Source organism: Corylus avellana, chromosome 9 (genome assembly GCF_965113065.1).
Source record: "Corylus avellana chromosome 9, dhCorAvel1.hap1.2, whole genome shotgun sequence".
In the NCBI taxonomy this organism is placed as follows: Eukaryota; Viridiplantae; Streptophyta; class Magnoliopsida; order Fagales; family Betulaceae; genus Corylus; species Corylus avellana.
In genome coordinates this window covers 20,349,397-20,371,557 of record NC_142498.1, presented here as the reverse complement: position 1 = coordinate 20,371,557, position 22,161 = coordinate 20,349,397, and the positions used below count along the sequence as shown (strand labels likewise).

The 22,161-nt window shown below is 36.2% G+C and overlaps 4 protein-coding genes across 4 annotated transcripts; 1 reads left to right on the top strand and 3 right to left on the bottom strand.

Annotated features, from left to right (window-relative positions):
* Positions 1-289: 289 nt before the first annotated feature.
* On the bottom strand, positions 290-7,313 carry PDIL5-2 (PDI-like 5-2). Its single transcript, XM_059603758.2, has 5 exons — positions 6,960-7,313; positions 5,300-5,403; positions 4,667-5,037; positions 2,038-2,345; positions 290-807 (listed from the first exon to the last, which is right to left on the bottom strand). Exons 1-5 carry the CDS (start codon positions 7,176-7,178, stop codon positions 496-498), a joined length of 1,314 nt encoding a protein of 437 aa, XP_059459741.2. The 5' UTR covers positions 7,179-7,313; the 3' UTR covers positions 290-495.
* Positions 7,314-8,441: 1,128 nt separating this feature from the next.
* On the top strand, positions 8,442-9,743 carry LOC148583913 (uncharacterized). The gene is made up of 3 exons (XM_088510820.1): positions 8,442-8,567; positions 9,421-9,528; positions 9,630-9,743. The coding sequence occupies exons 1-3, from the start codon at positions 8,442-8,444 to the stop codon at positions 9,741-9,743; spliced, it is 348 nt and encodes a 115-aa protein (XP_088366946.1).
* A 52-nt stretch (positions 9,744-9,795) lies between these two features.
* On the bottom strand, positions 9,796-13,682 carry FUT13 (fucosyltransferase 13). Its single transcript, XM_059605631.2, has 3 exons — positions 12,879-13,682; positions 10,731-10,904; positions 9,796-10,635 (listed from the first exon to the last, which is right to left on the bottom strand). The coding sequence occupies exons 1-3, from the start codon at positions 13,350-13,352 to the stop codon at positions 10,066-10,068; spliced, it is 1,218 nt and encodes a 405-aa protein (XP_059461614.1). The 5' UTR covers positions 13,353-13,682; the 3' UTR covers positions 9,796-10,065.
* Positions 13,683-14,822: 1,140 nt separating this feature from the next.
* LOC132189978 (phosphoenolpyruvate carboxykinase (ATP) 1) lies at positions 14,823-21,113 on the bottom strand. Its single transcript, XM_059604842.2, has 13 exons — positions 21,046-21,113; positions 20,703-20,951; positions 19,248-19,441; positions 18,725-18,878; positions 18,539-18,623; positions 17,316-17,416; positions 16,723-17,021; positions 16,467-16,640; positions 16,303-16,368; positions 15,814-15,992; positions 15,537-15,706; positions 15,275-15,443; positions 14,823-15,166 (listed from the first exon to the last, which is right to left on the bottom strand). Exons 2-13 carry the CDS (start codon positions 20,939-20,941, stop codon positions 15,023-15,025), a joined length of 1,974 nt encoding a protein of 657 aa, XP_059460825.2. The 5' UTR covers positions 20,942-20,951; positions 21,046-21,113; the 3' UTR covers positions 14,823-15,022.
* Between the last annotated feature and the right edge of the window lie 1,048 nt (positions 21,114-22,161).

The following is a 22,161-nucleotide window of genomic DNA, read 5'->3' as shown; positions in this document are numbered from 1 at the left end:
GGTAGGTGGTACAGTGGTACTAGGACCAGTGAACTGATTTTCTTTAATTAAGGGATAACTTAAGTCTCTAAAAATAAAAAGAAAAAAAAAAAGTCACCTAAAATATATGTTCAAACATATTTGTTTTTATGAATTTTTTTCAACTCAGTTTATTAAAATTATATTTGTCCTGGAAAGATGTGAGAAATGATAAAGAGTTTTTTTTTTGAATAAATTCTTTTAACTTAGTCTATTAAACTGACGTATACTCTATTAAAAATATGTATGAGAATCACATGATCTAAGGACATATGACAATTCAGTAGAATAGATTAGTTAATCAAAAGTAGTATAAAATTGAACTGACAAAGGTTTGTGCATAAATGAGAGTTTATACAAAAGATGCAAGTGCCAGAGAACCTCCCTCAACTCAAATGTCTTCGTGCACATTGTTGACTTGTTTATAAGCATATTCTGGACTAGATTTTCAGTTAGAAGCCCCCCAAATGCCCGGCTTTAATCTTCCTTGTCTCCAGATCTATAATCTTTACTTTCAGCCTCCGAATCGGAACCGCTAGCATGATCGGTCCGGTCTCGAGTACCAACCCTCAGAGGCTCTTCTTTATTGATGGTTTGGATAAGCATCGCGACTGCAACCACAAAAACAATCAAGAATACAGTTCTCATGCCAATCAATGAATTGATGAAGCCAATAAAGGATGGACCGCCAATTCTTTTCTTTTCTGTTCTTCCTTCCCTATATCCTTCAAGGAATCGCGAGATTTGAGTTGCCTGATCCTCGTCATCAATGCTTTCGGATCCAATAACCTAACAAATCAATGAAATAGTTAAGCGTCGGAAGCGTCAATGAAGAGACAATAGAGCAACCTTTACGCGGCAACATGTAAGAAACATTTTTATCAAGGATGCTGAAAATATTCAAAATTATGTTATGTACATACTATAACAAATCATACAGTACGGTCCATGTGGAAATTGTAAATTTTTAGCTTATTGCATATTTGAATGCATGATTCTTACATGCATTTTGGACACATGTCAGTATAATAGACTTGGTTAGAAGAATTTTCTCCAACCCAACTTGGACGAAAACTTTGTCCAAAAGTCAAGAACCACAAATATAATATTTACATAAGCTGTTTTAATGAAATCTCTCAAGAGACTTGACTTCTATCCTCAATGTATCACAAAAATTACAAAAATACTACTGATCATCTGAGGGATGTCCCAAGAGGCAATGTATTATCTATGATTCTATGCCTATGGTATCATCATCACAAAGCTAAAACGTCCAGTGAAATTTAGTTACAACCTACAAGAGCAGGTGAAAATGTAGAATTAAACACAATAGACTCTATAGGAGTAAGTAACCATACAACAAGCCCAACTGATAACCTGTACATTAAGCATCCAGACATAACATTTCCATCGGTCCTAAGGTTTTCACATATCATTCAAGGATTTTTTTTTTCCAAGTTGGAGCCTTCATGTTTATATAGCATTTCCAATGAGAAAGTTCCTTCTTAATATTTGCTCAAACCAAGGGAATAACAAAATCTCAGTAAATGATCTCATCTATGATTTATTTGGTGAATATATTCACGACTTAAATTATTTCACTGTATGAGCATGAAATGTTTAACATCAATAGTAAAATAAGTACAATATATTAAGAAAGTCTTAAGCTTTTGGACCCCCAAACCTCTAGTCTAAATAGGAGAATGAATCATTTTCTAATTTACTAGGTAGTAATTGAAGTCATCTTCTACACAACCCAACATATAGTCCTATTACTCGTGTCCAAGTACAAGCACATACAGGATCAAGAGTTAAGCATACTAGTAAACAATGTCTTGCTGCACCTAAAATAAGCAATTCATTCTCTCAAAATTATGTCATGTTATCATCTCACACCTAAAATAATGTGCAATAATAATAATTATTAAAAAAACTGCAACCAAATATCATCTGCAAAGCTAAATTTAGCATAAAAATCTAATATAATTTTTTTTTTCTTTCTGAAAAGATAAAACTTACTGAAAAGTACTCCTCATCTCCATCCCAAATGACCATTTTTGGCAGTGTTGTCTTTTTGTTAGCTCCAAATGTGTCGGCAAAGTCTTCCCATTGTTTGACACCAACATAACCAAACACTAGGTCACGATTTGCAGATGCAGCAGCCTTCAATAACTTGATAATTTTATTTGATTTCTCGTCTGTCTCATCCTCCACAATTGTCAGGGCAATTTTCCTATCATCGTCTTTCAATGTCTTCAGTGAGTCGATGTTTATTGGCATGGCCAGAGGGAACAAGCTTTGTTTTATAAAATCCTCCAAGAATTGCTCTGCATATTGAAAACAGAAAGGTATAAACAGCCTTTTCTTTTCACAACCAATAACAGATCTGCTGATGATGAATGAAAGCTGAAGCACTTAAGGGATTATAATTTGATGAAATGCAGAAGAGCTCCATACAGGACAGAAGGAAAATGGAATTTCCAAAATATATAGTAAGAAACCTAAAGAGTGTTTATGCTGAGCATATGGGTGTTCAAGGTATCTTGGTTAAGCAGATTAATGTTCAAAGTCAGTTTCAGCTTGGCTAAAATTTGACATGATATGTTTGTGCTTTAATCAATAAAACTGGACTTTGAAGAGCTATATTACGCTTAAATTAGCTTGCAACCCCCATTTGTTAATTCCAAGGAACTCAGCCAACTGCCTTTCTAAAGGAAGTCTGACAAAGCATATTGATTTTACATTCTTAGTGCAAAATATTTCAGCAGAGCGAGAAAGGGAGGGGTGGGGGGACCTGTATACAGACTAATGTCCCTAGCTGAGAATGGACTGTCAAGCTTAACTCATTTAAATAGCAACCTTATGTTATTGGCCCAATTTGGCTTCATTCTACTGCTAATGAGCTCAAGCAAGCGTATAACAAGCTGATACACAGAAAACTTGAGTGTTCTGGTTCATCTTAGAGTCCCACATATGATAAAGGTGGGTGGGAAAAACTATTATTGCTCAAAGGTATCTACTTGAGGATGTTACATGTTAAAATAAAGTAGGATTAGATTATTTGAACTATGTAATCTTCTATTAATAAGAAAAAGTTTCTGTACTTTTTTTCTTAAAATGTTATACACAGCCATCTAATTAGATAATTTGTTGCTGTTAATTTAAATATAAAACCTAAGAGAAATTTTAGTATAACCCCGATAATGATTTTTGGCGGGCACAAAATTAACACAGGATCCTTTTGCAAAGAATAACAAGATCACTATGTGCAAGCTAATTATTGAGTCTTTGTGACAACCTAGGGTAAGGTGAAAATGAATAGCTGCGCAAAAGCTGTGGCATTAGAATAGATATATGGCGGTTAGGATAAATTGTGCTAATTAGAGTTCAGCGTAAGGTCAGAGATGGATGTCAACTATGTAGTGGAAAAGTCACAATTACAGAAAACCAACTACGACTGAAGCTAAGGATCCTTCAAACCTCTTTAGCAGCTCGTATGGCTACGAATGTACTTTACTCCACATAATTTCGTGAAGTTATTCACTGCCTCCACCAGCATTCAGTCTGTCTTAAAGGAAGAGATGTTTCAGACTACATGGCAGGGTAGTATATTTATTTGGATCACAAATCAGCTATTTTGTTTTTCGTGGTTTGCAAGTTATAGAACGTCAAACAGGTTTTTCCTGAACTGTATTGATAAAATACTTCCGCATCCCTTGTCATATGATTTCCTAAACTTATTCCACCATATCACTCTATAGATAGATACTATATTTCTGTATGTATGATTATAACCAAGGGTCCATGTACGAGGAACAATTAACAAGATCATTGGTTCTAATAGATGCATTGTACTCATCTACCACCAAGAATAAGCACACTCAAAGAGGTCTCGTCTCTTATATGCCAAGAAGGGTATTTTTTTTCTTCTATTAGGTAACAATATGTATTGAAACAGCGCAAACAATGTGTGCCACCCTAGTACCTAGGAAGTATACAAGGGAAACGCAACAAAAAATCAGCTCAGGCTAACACAAAAGCCTAGGTAAAAGTAAAAACCCAGCAAATTTGAAAAATTGAAACAATATGTTGCTTCCATCCAAGCCTATCAATGGTCTTTCAATCAAATGATATGTCCTGCCCCCATAAGGTGGAGGATGAGGTCAGGGATCCAATTCCTTGTTGATCAGTGAGTTATGTATTTTACCAATAAAATAAAAATAAAAAGAAATGGGCAAGTGTCCACATCTCAGCCACCCTACATTATGGTAATTCGCAGGTATCGAATACGAGCAAGACAGCAACACAATCGCAATCACAACCACACATGCCTATTTAACCAGGTCACAGCTATTTTTTGCAGATATAATCCTTAGTAGGAACAAACGGGGCCTAAACACAAAGCCAGTTCTCACCAAAAAAAAATAAAAAATCAACAACAACAGTATAAGATGTCAGATTTTACAACATTAAAATATCATATTCTGCGAAAAACAATTCTAAGAAGCACCAGGGTCAATATGCATGGGCATGAAGAAAACTGATAAATTCTAAATTCTATAAATTAGACATTCATATAAGGTACTTAATACAGATGTAACATGATTTTAGCAGTTAGCTGGGCTAGCTAATCTGAGTAAAAACTTACCTTCAAAGGGGCCATAAAAAATGCTCTGCTCATGGTAGGTTGGATGAAGAGATACCAAAGCAGGAACCTTGTCAAAATCATATAATACCATGATGTCCTCAGAGAAATCTTTTGCCACAGAAAACCATGCCTTTTTCTTATACTTTATGGCTAACTTTGATATCATTGACTCGTTCAAGCCAAAGCCTATATATATAGGAAAGTAAGTGCCAGCTGTCTCAATGAAGTCACTGATAGCAGAGTCTGAGTCAAGAACCGAAACATCAGGAGCAACAAATTTTTTCAGATAACGAGCAAGTAAATCTGCTTTCCTTGGTCCATTATATTCTACAGGGACGCCATGCATAAAGATCATGAGGGTAGGAAATGCACTGCATCACAGAAAAATTAATGGTTCATGGTCAAAATATCATTAACTAACAAGGTTTGCTTTCTGTAAATAACGTTTTTTTAACACATTGAGAAACATATTCTAAGCAGGAATTCTGACTACTGCCATACTAAAAGCATCAATATGGTGTCGTAGAGCAATGTCCTCATATTCTAGCTCAATTCAACCGCAAAACAAATCCACGATATCAAACAAATAGACAAGTGTGATTAACATCAATAGGGATGGAGATGAAAGCATACTCAATATCGTATTTACGAGCAAGACGGGTAAATTTGTCAGCATTTACTTTCGCTATAACTATGGGCTCTTTCAAGCTGGCAAGTATCGGGGCAGCTTCATCTAACTGCAATATAATAATTAAAGTTGTTAGTGTTCTAGCTTAAAAAATATGGAATGTAACCAACAAAAGGTCCAATAATTTAAATGAAACAGAGAGTATTGAAAGAAATTCCAACAAACCGTTCTTGGCACAGCAATAAGCTATAAAATATGAAATATGAAACTAAGCACTCCAAATAAACAGGGAATTAAAGAGAACACAAAAGTAAATGCCAACAAGCAATTTACAAGTTCCATGCTCCAGAAAGTTTCTCAAGCATCACGCGTGACTTCTGCCAATTTCTATTTCCTATTCCTACATCACACATTTGCCACACCTATTTCCCAATGTGAAGCCGTGAGGTCTTTTATACGGGAAGTGCTGAAGTCATGTTAGGTGGTAACACGTGGCTTTTGAGAAAGAAGTAGAATACAGTTGTAAAGCAAATGGCGAAGTTCGATTACTGATGAAGAATATAGAAGCCTAGAAGGAATTGTGAGCTGGGCTGGAGGGATGATTTAGCAGATACATTCGAACTACACCTTGTGGGCAAGGTGCTTTGAAGGGGTGGGGTATGTAATGGGTCTTTTAGTAGGTGTGCATTTTGTAATTGGGTTGTATGTGTTGTAAATGAGCCAAGATGAATAATGGGTTGTGACCCATGTTAGTTGACACTGTAGAGTGGATGCCATTGACAGCACTTGGCGCTGCTTTGTGTCTTTTGTATATGGTGAAAACTGCCATGTGAGAGGATCTTTAGCTTGACATTGGATGTCATGCTACTATTGTTGAGGGTTAGACTGATTGTAGCATAGTAGTATAAAAGGGCCCACGTGTGGAATTGTGGGGGATGTCCAGAACTTTGATCCAGTTTGCAGTTTGTTTTCTTGGAGGCCATGTTGTCTTCGAAATAACCCTCTCTATATTTTCCCAAATTTTCAATTTCAATAAATCCAAATTACTACAATTTCCTTCACCAATCATTCAATCCAACCAAATCACCATACATCATTTTCATAATTACCATAAAATTACATCAGAAAAATTGTGTTCATTACAGGGCAGTATGCACACGCTACTACAAATTCATTCTTCACAGAGTTGGTAAAGGGACAGATCAAAATAGATAACCTTCCCAGCAAATACTATGACTCGCCCCTATCAAGAAGAGAAGCCACGGGCTACTATATCAAAGTTGGATCCTTTAGAAAGAAAAATTCTAAAGCAAAACTTACATTTGAGACAGGATCAAATGATATTTCCCATTTCAAAGTTTTAGATCGCTTTGTTTAGACGATTTACATAAAAACTGAGAAAACCCATGTTAAAAATAGGCTCCTTATGAAATCAATTGGGGTGGGAACTCAAAATCCAAGCTTAGTTTAATTAAGTACGTGGATGGCACTCTCCTCTGACCCAAAACATGCTAAAGATTGTTATTGTGAATACAAAATCACAAATCTAGAATTACCCATTAATGAATTAAACACAAAAAACAAAAAAACAAAAAACAAAAACGCAAATATCATAATCCAATCAATATTTCCGAAAGGGAAAGAAATCAGTAGAGAGTGTGTGACCTGGGGAGAGAGACGCTTGCAGTGGCCGCACCATGGGGCGTAGAAATCGACGAGTATGAAGTCAAAGGTAGAGATGGCCGAATCGAAGTTCGACTCGTTCAGCTCCAACACCTTCCCATTCGCCGTCAACGATTGCTCACCACCCCCAGGAGATGATGACGATGATGATACTATTGACATCAGCAAACACAACAGCATCGTCAAAACGCGATTCTTCATCTTATATTACGACGACGATAACCTGAAAAGTCCGACGGTGTTTCTGTTTTCGTTTTCTGGCTTCGTTGCTCAGCTGCGAGCCTTGTTTCCCTGTTATACTATCGTGTGCCGGAGTCCATACTACATTACCATGAATCTGTGCGTTGGATTTGAATTTCTTCCCTAGCATGTCCATTTAAAGAAAAAAAAAAGTTGATTGTGCCACCTAAGATATTTTCCATATGGATTTTGTTATCTACATGACTACATTAACTTCAAAAAATGGATAAAATCTTTAATAGATAGATGAAAAATTAGAAAGAAAATTTTCCCAATGAGTATTCACGATGAAGGAGCTAAATTTTTATTCAAAATAACTTCTTAAAACTTACTTTTATTTAATTTAGTTAACGAATTCTTAAAGAATAATGTTATGGACCATTTTTTTATCCTTCTAAAGCTGATGTGACTTTCAAAATCACCATTAAATTTTAGATGAATCATACTTGAATTTTGATCCAATAATGATTTTGAAAGCCACATCGAGGATAAAAAAATGGTCTCTAGAATTACTCATTTTTAAATGCCTCTATATCTGATTAGTTATATAGCTTATATTTCTATCTATTTTATTAAAAAAAAAAAAATTACTCTTTATTGGGAAAAAGTTTTGAGAAAAGTTATTGGGAAAAAGTGGAAAAAGTTGTGAAAAAAGAGAAAACATGTTAGAGAAACAATAAAAAAATAAAATGGGTCATTAAAAAGTGCTACTACATATAGCTTTTTTTTTAAAAAAAAAAAATCCATTGTAGGGAGTTTTTTACAAATCTGATTAGCCATTTTGGATAAAAGTAACATTTGACTCTTCCATTGTTAATATTCTAAGGAGTTGAATCATTTTACTAGCACTTTCTTGAATCATTCAATGTCGGTTCGTCCGAATTTTCAAGACCCAATTCAAACCAAACATGTTATAATCAAACTCGTGGTTGACGCGGAGGAGGTGAATGCTAAGTGGAAAAAAAGGAGCATGATTACAAAATGTATTATGTAATTCCTTTATAAGTTGCATATGTTTTTTGCACTTTAACGTTTTTGCTAGTACTATAATCATGCAACACCATTTTGTTTATCGTGAGTAGTATTTGACCAGCCGTTACATTCTAGTACTCTGCTTCTTTTTAAATGTCTCCCCGTTCTCTGCACATTTTGATTAACTTCATAATTACTTCAGTCGATCTTTGTCTATAATGAATACTTATTTTGTGGATTAGGAGGAATATAATGGAAGGGAAGCAGAAAAAGAAGGTAGCTGTAGAGCCTAAGGCTGTTTCCTGGCGGGAGAAGAAAAGCCTTGCAGACAAGGAAGAAGAAGTCCTGCGAAAAGAAGTAGAAGATCTTGGTATATGGGTGCGTGTCTTTCAGTTGATCTCATTGTGTTTTATAGCTTTGCATATCTTTTCTAATTTGTAAGCAAAATTAGATAAAGGAAGGAAGAAAGTAGATTAGTAATTGCTTGACATCAAAGATTTAAGACATTTTTATGGTTATCTAATTCATACTGCACTCTTTTAGCATGCACATAACCTTGTTAGATAGGCCGAAAGGTCGTTTCTACTGGTTGTAGTGGAAGCATTCTCATTTCGTTTCTTTTTGGGTGGCCGATGTCCCATTAGTTATCTAAATCTCTCGTAGGGTGTCCTCCTCTTCTTTTTCTTTATTTTTTCCTTCTTCTTTTGTAGTCTGTTTTGGTGTTTTGTTTCTGGATCCCGATCTCCTCTCATTGGAGGAAAAATTTGAGATTCTCCAATTAATCATCCTGGCCGTCTATTTTTATCCAACAGCCCACACCACACTATGTGTCCCACTCAAAAATAAATAATAAAGTATTAATTAAGTTTTAAAAAGAAAATAAAATAAATACAATTTTTTAAAAATATGGGGTGGCCGGCCACCCAAAATGAGCTATGGGGTGGCTTCTAAGGGCCGGTTGGGGGTGGCTATGGCTCAGCCGGCCACCCCATATTTAAAAAAAAATTATTTTACTTTTTTTAAAAAAAAAAAAAAGTTAATTAATATTTTATTATTTATTTTTTAGTGGAACACGTGGCGTGGTATGGGCTGTTAAATGAAAATGAACGGCCAAGATAATCAAATGGAGAATCTCCAGTTTTCCCTCCAGTGAGAGAGGATCCGGATCCTTGTTTCAGTGTTCATTTGCCCAGGAAAAGAAAAATGATAGTGTGCTGTTTTGTTTTTACAGGTTCAAACCATGGAGTCCCTGACAGATGAGCAGAAAAAGGAATATGTAGATAACAGACCTATCGAGCTAAAGACTGTGAAGGTCCAAAAAAGCAAGCATAAGCAAAGAGTAAGATACAAGCAAATAAGACACAAAGGGTGGTTTGAATTTCACTTGCTCTAACAATAATTCTTTGTGATTTTGACGACTAGGTCATGTTGTTAGTGCAGGTCCAAAGAGTCGAGAAATCTAAACCTTCAACTTCTAGTGGTATATTGGCTTCTGTTTGGAAATTCCACAAAGAAGAGGGAGAAGAAGAGCCAAATTCTCACTTACAACCATGATTTTTTTTTTTTTTTTTTACAAAGGCGGATGAACATTGCCATATCAGCACAGTAAAATAAGGATGAAATAAAGATGTAATATATAACATTAGTCTTAAAGTTAAAAAAAAGGGATACATTGCAATAATTAGAGGGAATCAAAGACTCAACAAATTGAATAGATTCGGGTTAACATCTGCTTTTTTCAACTGTATAATCTATCTGTATTCCATTTTTGTACACACCTAGAAATAACCCATCACATTGGGATGCAAAATCCTAGGATCAACTATGATCTGACCACCGTAAGAACAAACTCAAGAAAAACACAAAGCACCAAAATTCAATTGGCTCTTCCATTCCTCCCACCTTTTTTGCTAACAGCCTCACACAACCGGCAAGGCAATGTGTCAAGGCTCATTTCACGGGTCCTTCCATAGTTACCCAGTACACCACATCTTCTCCAAGCATGGTACTCTGCATAGGCTGCTGGGTCATTGGCAAGGGCCTTTACATAAGAAGCCAATTCCTCCAAGGAGCTGAATTGAGTCCCATCTATGATTGAATGTGGAGGGACAAAGTCCCAGACATTGGGTGCACCGAAATAGATCGGCACTGCACCGGAGTCTAGCGCATAAAATAGCTTCTCTGTCACATAACTCTCTGTCATGGTGTTTTCAATGGCGAGAACAAACTTGTAGTGAGACATGGCACAATGTAAATGGTCCCACCATTTTGGGGTGATGCTGGCATCGTTGGCACACTCAGGGTAGAGAGATAGGGCCATGTCTCGGCCGCCGACATTGTTCAAGCACTTGCCAAATGAATGGTGAGGCAGCAAGCTCAGAAGCTGCCTGGCCAGTTGATTTCTTCGAGGAAGGCAGCGTGATGAAGACCAATATACAAGTGTATCCTTAAAACAAAGCAAGGAAATTAGTACAATATATCAGGATAGCTTCTTATAAGAAAGGCACAAGGCACAAGCATATAAGAAAGCTCGGTACTTACATTGTTCTTCAAAGAAGACACATGATAATTTCGACCATTATGAAAGAGTGCACCAGCATAGGTTGACTGAACGTCATCTTTGGCGTGATAACTAATAAATAAATCCTCTACCCCTGACCGTTTCCTGCCAGCCTCGAGATCCATGTACACACGAATTGGATCTCCTATGCGTCTCTGACAAACATAAGAAAAAAAGCCAGAATGAAGCAGGCAAACAAGTGTTGTACCAATAGATTGTCAGGATAAAAGATTAAATTACTACAGATCGACTCTAAAGCCCGTAGGTAAGAGAAGAAAAACTTCAAGGGGCTAGGTAGAACCAAAGGAGATAAACTATATTTAAAAGAAATAATAAAACTGCTGCTTTAATTATTGGTAAAATGCTTTAAAAGCTATAACTTTCGACAAGATAAATTCAAGGCGTTTCTCTTTTGCACGTGGGATTTTCCTGCCAGCCTAAAGCAACATTTTACCAGAAGAACCTGGGTGAAACTCTGATTATCAGAGGTCAAATCATGATAGCTATCTAAATATGCAAGATAGTAATCAATCCCTTGAACATCAAAGCTTTAAGAATGCAATCTAAGGGAGCCTTATATAATGACACATAACCATTAAGTTTTCTTGCTAGAAGCTCACAACAAAAAAAAGGCAAATATTGCTAATTTAAGTTTTAAAAGGTTACCTGTCACCGACTATATATGTATCAGCTAACATTCTCCAGATACTTCAAAATATGTTTTAAGAAACTCCACTTATAGGTCATAAGTGGCTTCAAGATTTTTGTTTTCTTTAAAAAAACTTTTTTTCGCTCGGCAATTAACTCATGCATCCAACAGGAATAAACCCTGCAACATCACCCACCACCCATACTAAAGGGACAAAATTCCAACAACAGAAAGGCCATCAGCCATAAGTAGCTTCAATACGAATTCCTTTGCTTTTGAAAGATCTTCCATTACTTGAAGTGTCTAGTAGGCATACATACCCATGTCTTGTGAGGGACAGCTCCTCTAGTCTGAAGCAAAGGATCTAGATCCAGGTATCAAAGCTTTTGCAATTTACATTATACTTAAAGTTTGTGATTCCATGATCAATTGCACTCTTCAGTCTTCTGTAAACCAATATTTGTATGGATGCAATTCCTCTGGTCACAGAACCTCACTTAATAAGAGATCACCACCTTTGACAAAAACCTGCAACTCATTCTCCTTTGCACAGCATTATAATCCAATCATATTACGACCTTGTGAGATAAAAATGGCAAAGCATAGCTCCAACAGAAGACCCGCCTCCATTCCTAGGGAAAAAGACCTTCTAAAAGCCCGTTGGTCCCAATAACAATGAGACCTACCATATTTATTTTCATAATTTAGTTTCTCCATCGCTATCATGGAAGACGTTATGTCATTTCAGAATCGGAGAACAAATAAGTCTCTCAATAAGGTGTTCTCTCATGCTACAACCAAAAAACGAATGCCAAACTGCACTGCTGTATTCCTCCCTTCATATTCCTCTATCCATCTCAATTTAAAACCTTCCATTGCTTTTTTGCCTTAGAAATTTTGTTTCAGTAAAAGGAAAGTATATTGTTATCTTATGTTAAAACATCTAATCCAAAAGCCTAAGCTAGCAGGTGGAGATGCTATCAAGTCCCGAACACAAACTGATCTGGAATTTCTTAACATCCCTCTCACGTCCACCCACAACCAAAACACAAACAGGGACAACTGGCCCCATTGAATCCAGCAGAATCAAAGTGAAAGTGATATAAGGACATTCGGATTTGGCACATGGAGTCCAAGAACAAAAAAAAAAAAAAATCTGACTTTGATAATGATACATACTAAGCACCGAACCTAAAAACCTGAGTAGGTAGGTGAAGACTCAAATTCCAGAATTTGATTCCGAATCGACTACCTCCATTATCCATATGTAGATCACAAACACAATAAACTAAAGGTAGCAAGCAGTACACATCTAGAAGTCATATAAGTAATGGCGTAATGCTCCTCTTATTTGATACATACCAGCAACCAAATCGCCTAAATCTAATCAAACACAATTTACAACAGGAAAAAAAGACCTTTATGAATTGAAACTTCCAAATCCAATTACTTAGGCTAGAAAGGTGAACAAAAAGAGTACCTGAAGCGGAGGAGTAGTGGTCTCGAACAACAAGGCATCGGGCTGGTCAGCAAGCACAGAAGACTTAGTCCACAAACAGCTCAGCCCGCAGCGGCACGAATACAAATTGTCCAAATTGTCAGGAATCCATGTCCACCCTTTCACCAAAACACTGACATGATCCAGTTTCAGCTCAGGGCATTCAAGTCCAAGCTCTTGCAAAGAAGAAGACCCATTGGACCGAACTGGGACCAACGCTTTGTGCATCTCCTTGAACCGAGCGCAACCCACCTGAGAGTCCCACTTCCGGAAAGCGCCGATCAAATTGGTAAATGGGTCCGGTTCGGATTTGGTCTCCGACAAACCGGGACGGTTGATGGGTTGGATGGAGCTCGATACGGATGGGAATTCGAGGAAACCGGAGAAGAAGAGGAGCAAGAGCGTGAAGCCCAACATGACGGCCACGGTGAAGGTGTTGAGGGGCTTCAATGGCATGGTGGGCGCTGATCTCGCAGTATGGGTACTCTCCTTCTCTCTCTTTTGAAAAGAGCAGAGAGATAATAGAGAGACTCAGTCAACGGATTTGATACATGACAATCCAAAGCGGAGACTCGGGTTTTATACTTTGTTGGGGCAGAAAGTTTTCTTCTTCTCTTCCGATATCTGTCGCATTGATGGATCAGAGAGGTTTCAAAATTGTTGGGGCTGTTTCGAGTATAGAATACGAGGGAACCCCGCTCTGAGCTGCCCCAATTGATGGCGTTGGTTTCTTTTTAAGGAGCCTCAGTTGGTTCTGGGTCTACATCGGTGACTTACAGTTACAGAGACGATTGGGTCGGGAAGGAGTTTTGGGTTAAGAAATGAACAATCTAAGAACCGATCCAACCCGACCCGTGTGATCAGGGAAAGAAGTTTGTTAAAATTTAGAGAAGGGCTTAACTTCTATCTTTGCCCATTCCACATTTTCCATTTAAAAAATTCATACCAGAAAAAAAAAAAAGCTTTTGTTAAAAATAAAAAAAACAAATTCAATGATTGATATAATGGCACAGCCATATCAATCCAATAAAATAGAGGTTGAACAATGGTATAGTATGTAGCATTACTCAAATAGTCATGCTATATACGATACAAACATCTCAAAAATATTTCACAAAACTGATGTAGTAGGATTTAATAGCCATTGAATTAGTCTTACCACATTAATTTTGTGAAATATTTGTGGAATGTTTGTAGTTTATAACATTACATATAGCATACCACTATGGTAATATGCTAACGTGGTATTGTCAATCAACTATTAAATCAATCATTATTAAAAAAAAAAAAAAATGTCAATGGTGAATTGGCAATGTAACATAGCATAATGAGATAATGGTGTGGTATGTAGCATTTATCTTACTCCTTAGAGAAATGATATATATTATAGCCTCATCTCACCTCTATACTACTGACTAATATTACAGGCACGTCAGACGGTAAGATGGAGGTGGGATGAATATGTAATATATAGCATTATTCTAAAATTTAGGAAAACTTGGTTGGATAGTTATTTATATCTTAAAAATATCTTAAACTTTTAAACAGCAAAAACATTTCTTTTAAAATGTTGCCAAACATGCTCCTAGGCATTTGAACGTTTTAATGAAAATTTAAACTGTTTCGCAGGATAGTAGCTTGGTCAATCAATTTTAGTTTGCATGACATTTCTTGTTGTAAATGAAATCTCTATTTTTCTTTTGTTATATTATTAATTGTTTCAAAAGTTTAAGTCGGTTGAAAATAGCGAATTTAATCATTTAATTAAATATTTTAACACATCCTCTTACGTGCAAGTTCAAACTCCCACTTAACAAGTGTGACTCAACATTATGAACTATTCAATTAAAATAAAATAAATAAATAATAGAAACAAAGTTACCTTCATATCTATTTCTCACTATAGACATGTAGTCAACTATTCTACAAGTTACAACTCTTCAGTAGCTAAGCTGAACCAACCAGAACCCACTGAAGCAACTAACATTCTGCAGAACCACAAGAGTAACCAACAGTCCAGCCATCCTTAACAAAGAATCATCTGCAGCACCATATAGGCTATAGAAATTATACATCATACAAAACACAGATCCTTCCCTTTTGCTCCATCAATCACAGATTTCTATTCAGAAGACAGGGCCAGCTTCAAGGATCTCCTCAGTCAGCTTGTTATCCTCTCCAATCTTGTAATTCAGAAATACCTCAAAATTCTTCTTGAACAGACCCCCTAGCTTTAATAATGTATCCTTGTAGGCATCCTGGTCAGACCACTGCAATTCAAGAGGATCATGTACCTCATTAAAACAAATCAAGAACATGCCAAAAAAAAAATATAAGCAGCAGCATATAAAATTAGTGGAAATAAAGAGCCAACTAACAGTATTTATAGGATTCAGTATTTCTGAAGGCACCCCCTCAATTTCAGTAGGGATCTCAAGTCCAAACACTTCAGTCTTGGTGTAGGTTGCTTCCAGAAGGGTCCCCGAATGAATGGCATCAATGATCTTCCTGGTATAAGCTAGCTTGATACGGTTACCTGATCCATAGCTGCAGAAAAAGTAGATGTCAAAATTTAGTCAATAAAAGAAATTTTATGAAATGCTGAGGAAGATTTGTTGTGTTGTTTATTATATATGATACCTCCCACCAGACCAGCCAGTGTTGACAAGCCAACCGGTAGCCCCATGATCTTGCATCTTTTCAGCCAGCATAGCTGCATACTTTGTGGGATGCAGCATTATAAATGCCGCACCAAAGCAGGCTGAGAATGTAGCCTGTGGCTCCTTGACACCTTCCTCTGTTCCAGCCACCTATTTTCACATGAAAAGTTCCACCAACAAAATTATTTTCTTGACAGCCTTATCAAATAGCAAACAAGTATGCTAAATGCATCTACTCGAGTAGGCTTATTAAGTACCAGAGCAGTGTAGCCGCTGATAAAATGGTACATGGTCTGAGCCAAGCTTAGCTTGCTCACAGGTGGAAGCACACCAAACGCATCACAGGCTAGAAGGATGACATTCTTTGGATGGGGTCCAACACAAGGAATTTTAGCATTGGGTATGTACTCTATAGGATAAGCTGCCCGAGTGTTCTCTGAAACAAACATAAGTTGAATCAGCATGAAATGATTACTGGTTTTGAAAATCTACATTTTATTCATATGATATACACATCCGCTGCAGAAAGAATCTAATAATAAGACCAGCTTGGTACCCAATAGCTTTTTATTTAGGGTTGACCATTTTTTGACATTACCCGCGGACCCGATATGAACTCAACACAAAATTGACGGGTTAGGATTGATGGGTCTGATTAGCTAAGTCACGCCACTTTCTTGGTCTAATATAGATTTCTTGAACATTTTAGGATATTCAGCTTTTCTAAAACAGTTTGTGATCTTTACCTGTAACAGATTTGTCTGAGTAATCCACTTCTCGAGTATGCTCATCAAACACAACATTCTCCACCACTGCCAAAGACAAGCAATCATAAAAAAAAAGGAACAAGCTAGTACGCAAATGATTTTCACAAACAAGTAATGTACATGAAAAATGAGGCAGAATTTACCAGTTCCAAACTTGATAGCATTCCAAATATCAGGCTCCTTCTCCTCTGACAAATCAATGCACTTGGCATAGCAACCACCTTCAATGTTTGACACACCATTCTCACTCCAGCAGTGCTCATCATCTCCAATCAAATACCTATTATGATCTGTAGACAGAGTTGTCTTCCCAGTACCTAAGACAGACGTAGATGACATCATTAACAACAGAGTGAAGATATGTTCTCAAATTATGTAAAGGGTGAGATGATACTATACCAGATAAGCCAAAGAAAAGGGCAACATCACCATCTTTGCCCACATTGCAACCAGAGTGTAGGGAGAGGACATGGCGCTGAGGCATGAGATAGTGCATTACGCTGAAGAGGCCTTTCTTCATTTCCCCTGCATACTGAGTGCCAAGGATCACCATTTCCCTCCTGCCAAGATTCAGGTCTATGCTGGTAGATGATGTCATGTAGTGGGTGTAACGATTACAGGGGAACTGCCCGGCATTATATATTGTGAAATCCGGAGTCCCAAAACTCTCCAGCTCTTCTGGAGTGGGGCGTATACACCTGTCACCCACCCGGTTATACTCTTCACATTTTTATCTCACAATTATTGTCCAATGTGTTTCAATTAACTCTTTGGCTTTAATTTTTTTAACAAGAACGGATCAAAATGTTAGTTGGGACTGTCACGTCAACATTGTGAAATAAAGATTCTTAGTGCTCATTAAAAGAAGGGAAAATACTATATTATGTTTTTTTGTAATTTAATACAAGAGTTTATAAAGATTTTAAATTTACGATAACTGAACATTTTTTTTTCTCAAATAAATAATAAAAGTATTTTATTTTAGTACTTACATGTTATGCATGAACAAGGAATGGTAAGCTCTGGCAGACACAATTCGGACTTTGAGGCGGTATTCTGGGTCCCAGTTCAAAAACTGATCATTCACATATACCTGAAACAAAAATTTCAGCCTCATTATTCCTCCCAAATTTGGACAAATGATGAAGATATCCATGAAAATTCTATGGTTCTTTTTGTTAATGTGTTTTTTTTTATGTTGTTTTTGGTTTTTATTTTAAAAAATGTTCTGAAGTGACATATATACATTATCAAATTGTATGGGCCATACAAACACAGCTCATTTAATTAACCACTTGCATGCGTAGATATGTGGTTGGGCAGCTCAAAACTTATTTGAGCAAATAAGTTTCACATATACAAACTTTTTCCGATTGTGGTCCGAGCTGCTAAATATCGCAATCGGATAAAGAAACACTTTTCATGACAGATAGAAATTCTAACAATTTTGCTATTTGAATTTTCAACAATCTAAACAATAAATATGAAAGAACTCTCATAAAACTTACTTGTCCGAACAAATTTTACTTAGAGTCTGTTTGATATTGCGTTATGAAAAATAAAAAATACTTTTAATACTTAAAAAGCTATTCCAAACCAAAAACTAGCGTGTTTGATAAAAAATTTCAAAAGTAATTCTTTGACCTTTTACTTTAAAAATTATCAAAATGTACTTTTAGCAAAAGTTTAAAATGGTCAAATGAAACTTTTGTCAAAAAAACACTTTTTGACTTAAACTCTTTATTTCTAGACATAATTCTAAACATGACCTTAGCCAGCCGCGACGCAAATGGGAAATGGCACACCCAAATCCATGGCACTCGATTCTCTAGGATGAAGCCTAGCTAGGAAATGTATGCATATCCCTTAGATTTAGGAATGGATAAAGTATCTCAAAACTCAAACATTGAAGGAAAGAATTATTTTGAGTTAATAAATAAATATGTACATCCATCCACCATTGACTAAAAATATTGCATTTTGAAGCTGTCATTACCAGCTATATATTGACACGTCCACCCCATGCATATCTGAAACGACTTGTACGAAGGCAAGTTATGACTTTCTAATAAAAAAATATAGTATTTTTAGACCAAAACTTCAAGTAATTGCTTTAAACTTATTATATTTAGATGAATGATTCAATGTTTTGACCCCAATAAAAAAAAAAAGAAAAGAACAGAAAAGAAGAAGAAGATCGGGATGATTAAAATACCTTATCCAACGAGTTCAAGTAATCGACGGCTCGTTCCCTATTAACCAGGAAAGTTTGCTCGTCCATTTCGATGTTTGGTGAGCCCCTAATTAACAAGATCAAGGACGTCCATTAAGTCAACGTTGAAGAGATGAAAAGTAATGCTACGTCCTTTAATATTAGCATGCAAATTGCAAAGACACTTACTTTCCCCACCAAAGCTCATCTTCCGAGGTTTTCTCCTTCACTACACGTTTGTCTCTCGGCGCCCGACCCGTCTTTGCTCCGGACAGAGTTGCTAAAGCTCCGGTGCATGTTATAAACGACCCTTTCTCATACTTGATTGCCTGCTCGTACAGTTCTGTACGTACAACATATATATATATATATATATTACATTAATTAGATTGTGGATTAATTAGCCTTAATTAAGAGCAATGAAAATGAGAGAGAAGAAGAAGAATGGACGGAAATTTTCTCCAAACCCTGTTAGAGGAAAATATTCTTTAACTAATTTAAAATAGTGTTAAATCTTTATAAACATTTAAAATGCACATTAAATTTAATTAAAATTAATAATATGTTATTAATGATATTAAAAATTTAATGTGCATTTTAAATGTTTGACGCTATTTTAAATGAGTCAAATAATATTTCGACCTAACTAGTTTCCAAACGGGTCTAGTTTCGAACTAGGTCAGAGAGAAAATGTCCGTCCAAGAAGAATTACCAGCAGGAGAAAGATTGTAAAGGACGTGAGTGAACTTGAGGGAACTATCACTGACGGCGAGGGACAGGGAGAGGGAAGGAGTGTAGGACTGATGCCCAACGTTGGTGGGCACCCGCGGGCTCTCTGATTTCATTGCTGGGTCCCCTTTCACCAACTTTGGCCCCGTCTCCCTCGTCAGCGACGCCAGCGAAGCACTAACAAAAACCAAAATAAGTAAACCGCCGTACACTTGCGAATTTTTACCACATCCAACCAATGAGCTTTAGTCAACCACTCCTTTTCTTACCTTCCGTTGACCACCCTCCCACAATTCAGGAGATAGACCTTTATTATTATTATTATTATTATTTATTCGATTTTTTTGTTTAGTTTGCTAATTAGTCGGGTAGTAAATGTTAGATATCAAATTTTTAATTTTTTACAATATATTTTTTTATTAAATATTTTCAAAATTTTTCATTATATTTTTAAAAATATTTAATGAAAAATTGTAATGGAGTCAGCAGTGGCAAAGCCGGGGATGTAAGATTAATATTTAATTAATATAAAATAATATTATATTATACTATAATTTACTAAAAACTAATATAAATTATTTCGTTATTTCAAAGTTCCAAACACTTTGAAAAAATATTACATGTCTAATTAATTACTTTTAATATTTAATTATCTATTAATGGTATGTAATTATTTTTGAGTTATTTTATTTAACATTTAAAAGACATATTCATGTTAATTGATATAAGTCCATTGTATTTTTCTTATTTATCCTATTAAAAGTAGCCGTATAGCATTGGGCAGAGGAGAAATGTTTTTTTTTTTTTAGAGTGGGCAGAGTTTACACCAATTAAAGTGGCTGAAATTAACACACAGGAAAAATAAATAAATAAATACTGAAATGCCAGTCCACGTGGTAGGCTGAAAAAAAGAAGGAAAGTAGGTCCCTCATGTGCCAGAGAGTCAGAGAGAGAGAAGAAAATATGAGACTTTTGAGGGAGAGAAAGTTCCAGAAAGGAGAAATAAACTGTACGTTTGAGAAAAATGGAGAAAAAGAGGGGAAGCATGAGGACTGGATGAGAGAGATGGAAGAGAGAAGCTGAGCAAGAGAAGAAGAATAAGAAGAAAAAAGGAGGAGAGAGATCAGTAGGGGCAAGAGAAGAAGAAGAAAACGAAAGGAAGACTAGAAGAGGAAGGGTAGGCATAAGAAAACTTAAAACACTACTGCTCAGAAATTTTTTTCAGGATTTTTTATGGAGGGGATCTGTGATCCCCTTTCTTACTATTAGCATTTAAAAATGTAAAGCTTGTGTGTGATACATAATTAAATCCTATATATAATAAGATTAAGCTTTTATAATTATTAATTATATTTTTACTTTTGATTTGAATGGTGCTTCCAATATATTAGATTAACACCTCGTTAAAGTGTTTATTAATTTCGTGATAGCTAATTACCTAATGGACTGGAGTTGCTGTTGGTGGCGTTCCTCTTCGGATGTATAGGCAAAGACTCCCAGAGCTCCCCTGATCGGAGTCGTCGGCGCCGACCTCTTTTTCTGAAGGGAGTGGAGCTCGTCGATCGTATGAGCTCTCACCGGAGGCGTGCTGTCGTCGTGGCACACCTCCCTTGAGTGGTGCCCGGGCATTTGGATCCTCGCCAGCCCCTGCCTACGTCCAGGTCCGTTGTTCTCCATCTTTTTCTGCCTACGTGAAAATGAAGATCGAAGAATATCACAAATTCAAAACAAAAAAAATATATATTCTCGCCAGAACACACAGAAAGAGAAAGAGTTCGAACCGGAACTTTTTAACGGCGAAAGTTTACGAGAAAGAGCTGAAGATCCAAGGTGAGAGGAATGAGCGCACTTGACTCAGTACATTTGCAGAAAGGCCACGCAAAGCTCGCTTTTATAGGCTTCATTCCAACTCTGAAGCTTAACTCGGGTTCACGTCTTTAACCATGGTTGAAAGGGAAATACACGTGGGAAATCTTCAAAGACCGAAGTTGGAAACACGTCAGCACCTTAATTTCAAAAGATATATTTTTTTTAATTCTATCTTAGATTTTGTCTCGGAGATATTTTGTTAAGATAAATAAAATTATTTGGTATAAATGATTATATTATTTTTTGGTGTTTTAAGTTGAGGTGTCTATTTTTTATTGGAGAGTACAAAATACCTAATTTAAGTCATTCTTCTAATTTATTAATTTTATTTGAATCCGAACCCGTCGTTCTCTGCTAGATAAATGTCATTAGCAAAGGACAATGTCAAAACGAACAAAGTCTTTTATTTTTTTTAAAGAAAAAAATTTGTTTTGGGTAATTAGGACACATTGGTCCCTACAATAACGGAAGACTTTTATTTAAAAAGCACAAAGAAAAGAAAATGTACAATTGAAACAACCCATTGAACGTGTGATGAGCGTAACATGAGTAATAAAAAAGGAAATTAAATTAAAAAAAAAAAAAAAAGAGGTTAATATAATAAAATTGAGAAATCTTAATTAGTAGGATAATCCAGCTTTGAATCATCTTCTACTATATGGGGTTTAAGCTTACAATGAAGAAGATCTTATCATCGGAATCAGCACCAGCGAAGCCATCATGTTGGTGAAATTAATAATAGATTAGATGGTCAAAGAAGGCACCCAATTGGTCTACTTCTCTCCCGGAAATTGCTCTCTTTTTTTTTAGGATAATCTTCTGAGTTTTTAATGTTTATTTTATGATCACCGCCACCAAAATGTTTGAATAAAAGACAGGCAAAGGCTCCAGCTCTATGCCAAACCCATAATGCTTTGCTATCCCATTGCCGCGTGCTATGGCTGTTTTTTTGCAAAGTAAAAGAACATTAAATATTGCAGAAGAAGTTCTGGCAGTGCATGGAAATTATGCAGAAAGGTATTCTATCT

What these genes read in the sequence shown, in the direction of transcription:
- LOC148583913 (XM_088510820.1), top strand. Translation starts at nt 8,442, where the DNA reads ATGGAAGGGAAGCAGAAAAAGAAGGTAGCTGTAGAGCCTAAGGCTGTT. An exon ending in TAGAAGATCTTGGTATATGG is followed by an intron (nt 8,568 to 9,420) that starts GTGCGTGTCTTT and finishes TTGTTTTTACAG; the next exon opens with GTTCAAACCATGGAGTCCCT. An exon ending in AAAGCAAGCATAAGCAAAGA is followed by an intron (nt 9,529 to 9,629) that starts GTAAGATACAAG and finishes TTGTTAGTGCAG; the next exon opens with GTCCAAAGAGTCGAGAAATC.
- LOC132189978 (XM_059604842.2), bottom strand. Translation starts at nt 20,941, where the DNA reads ATGGAGAACAACGGACCTGGACGTAGGCAGGGGCTGGCGAGGATCCAA. An exon ending in TTACAATCTTTCTCCTGCTG is followed by an intron (nt 18,879 to 19,247) that starts GTAATTCTTCTT and finishes TTGTACGTACAG; the next exon opens with AACTGTACGAGCAGGCAATC. An exon ending in CCTTTTCTTTGGCTTATCTG is followed by an intron (nt 16,641 to 16,722) that starts GTATAGTATCAT and finishes CGTCTGTCTTAG; the next exon opens with GTACTGGGAAGACAACTCTG.
- PDIL5-2 (XM_059603758.2), bottom strand. Translation starts at nt 7,178, where the DNA reads ATGAAGAATCGCGTTTTGACGATGCTGTTGTGTTTGCTGATGTCAATA. An exon ending in GCAAGCGTCTCTCTCCCCAG is followed by an intron (nt 5,404 to 6,959) that starts GTCACACACTCT and finishes ATTATATTGCAG; the next exon opens with TTAGATGAAGCTGCCCCGAT. An exon ending in GCTCGTAAATACGATATTGA is followed by an intron (nt 5,038 to 5,299) that starts GTATGCTTTCAT and finishes TCTGTGATGCAG; the next exon opens with TGCATTTCCTACCCTCATGA.
- FUT13 (XM_059605631.2), bottom strand. Translation starts at nt 13,352, where the DNA reads ATGCCATTGAAGCCCCTCAACACCTTCACCGTGGCCGTCATGTTGGGC. An exon ending in CCACTACTCCTCCGCTTCAG is followed by an intron (nt 10,905 to 12,878) that starts GTACTCTTTTTG and finishes TATGTTTGTCAG; the next exon opens with AGACGCATAGGAGATCCAAT. An exon ending in TGTCTTCTTTGAAGAACAAT is followed by an intron (nt 10,636 to 10,730) that starts GTAAGTACCGAG and finishes CTTTGTTTTAAG; the next exon opens with GATACACTTGTATATTGGTC.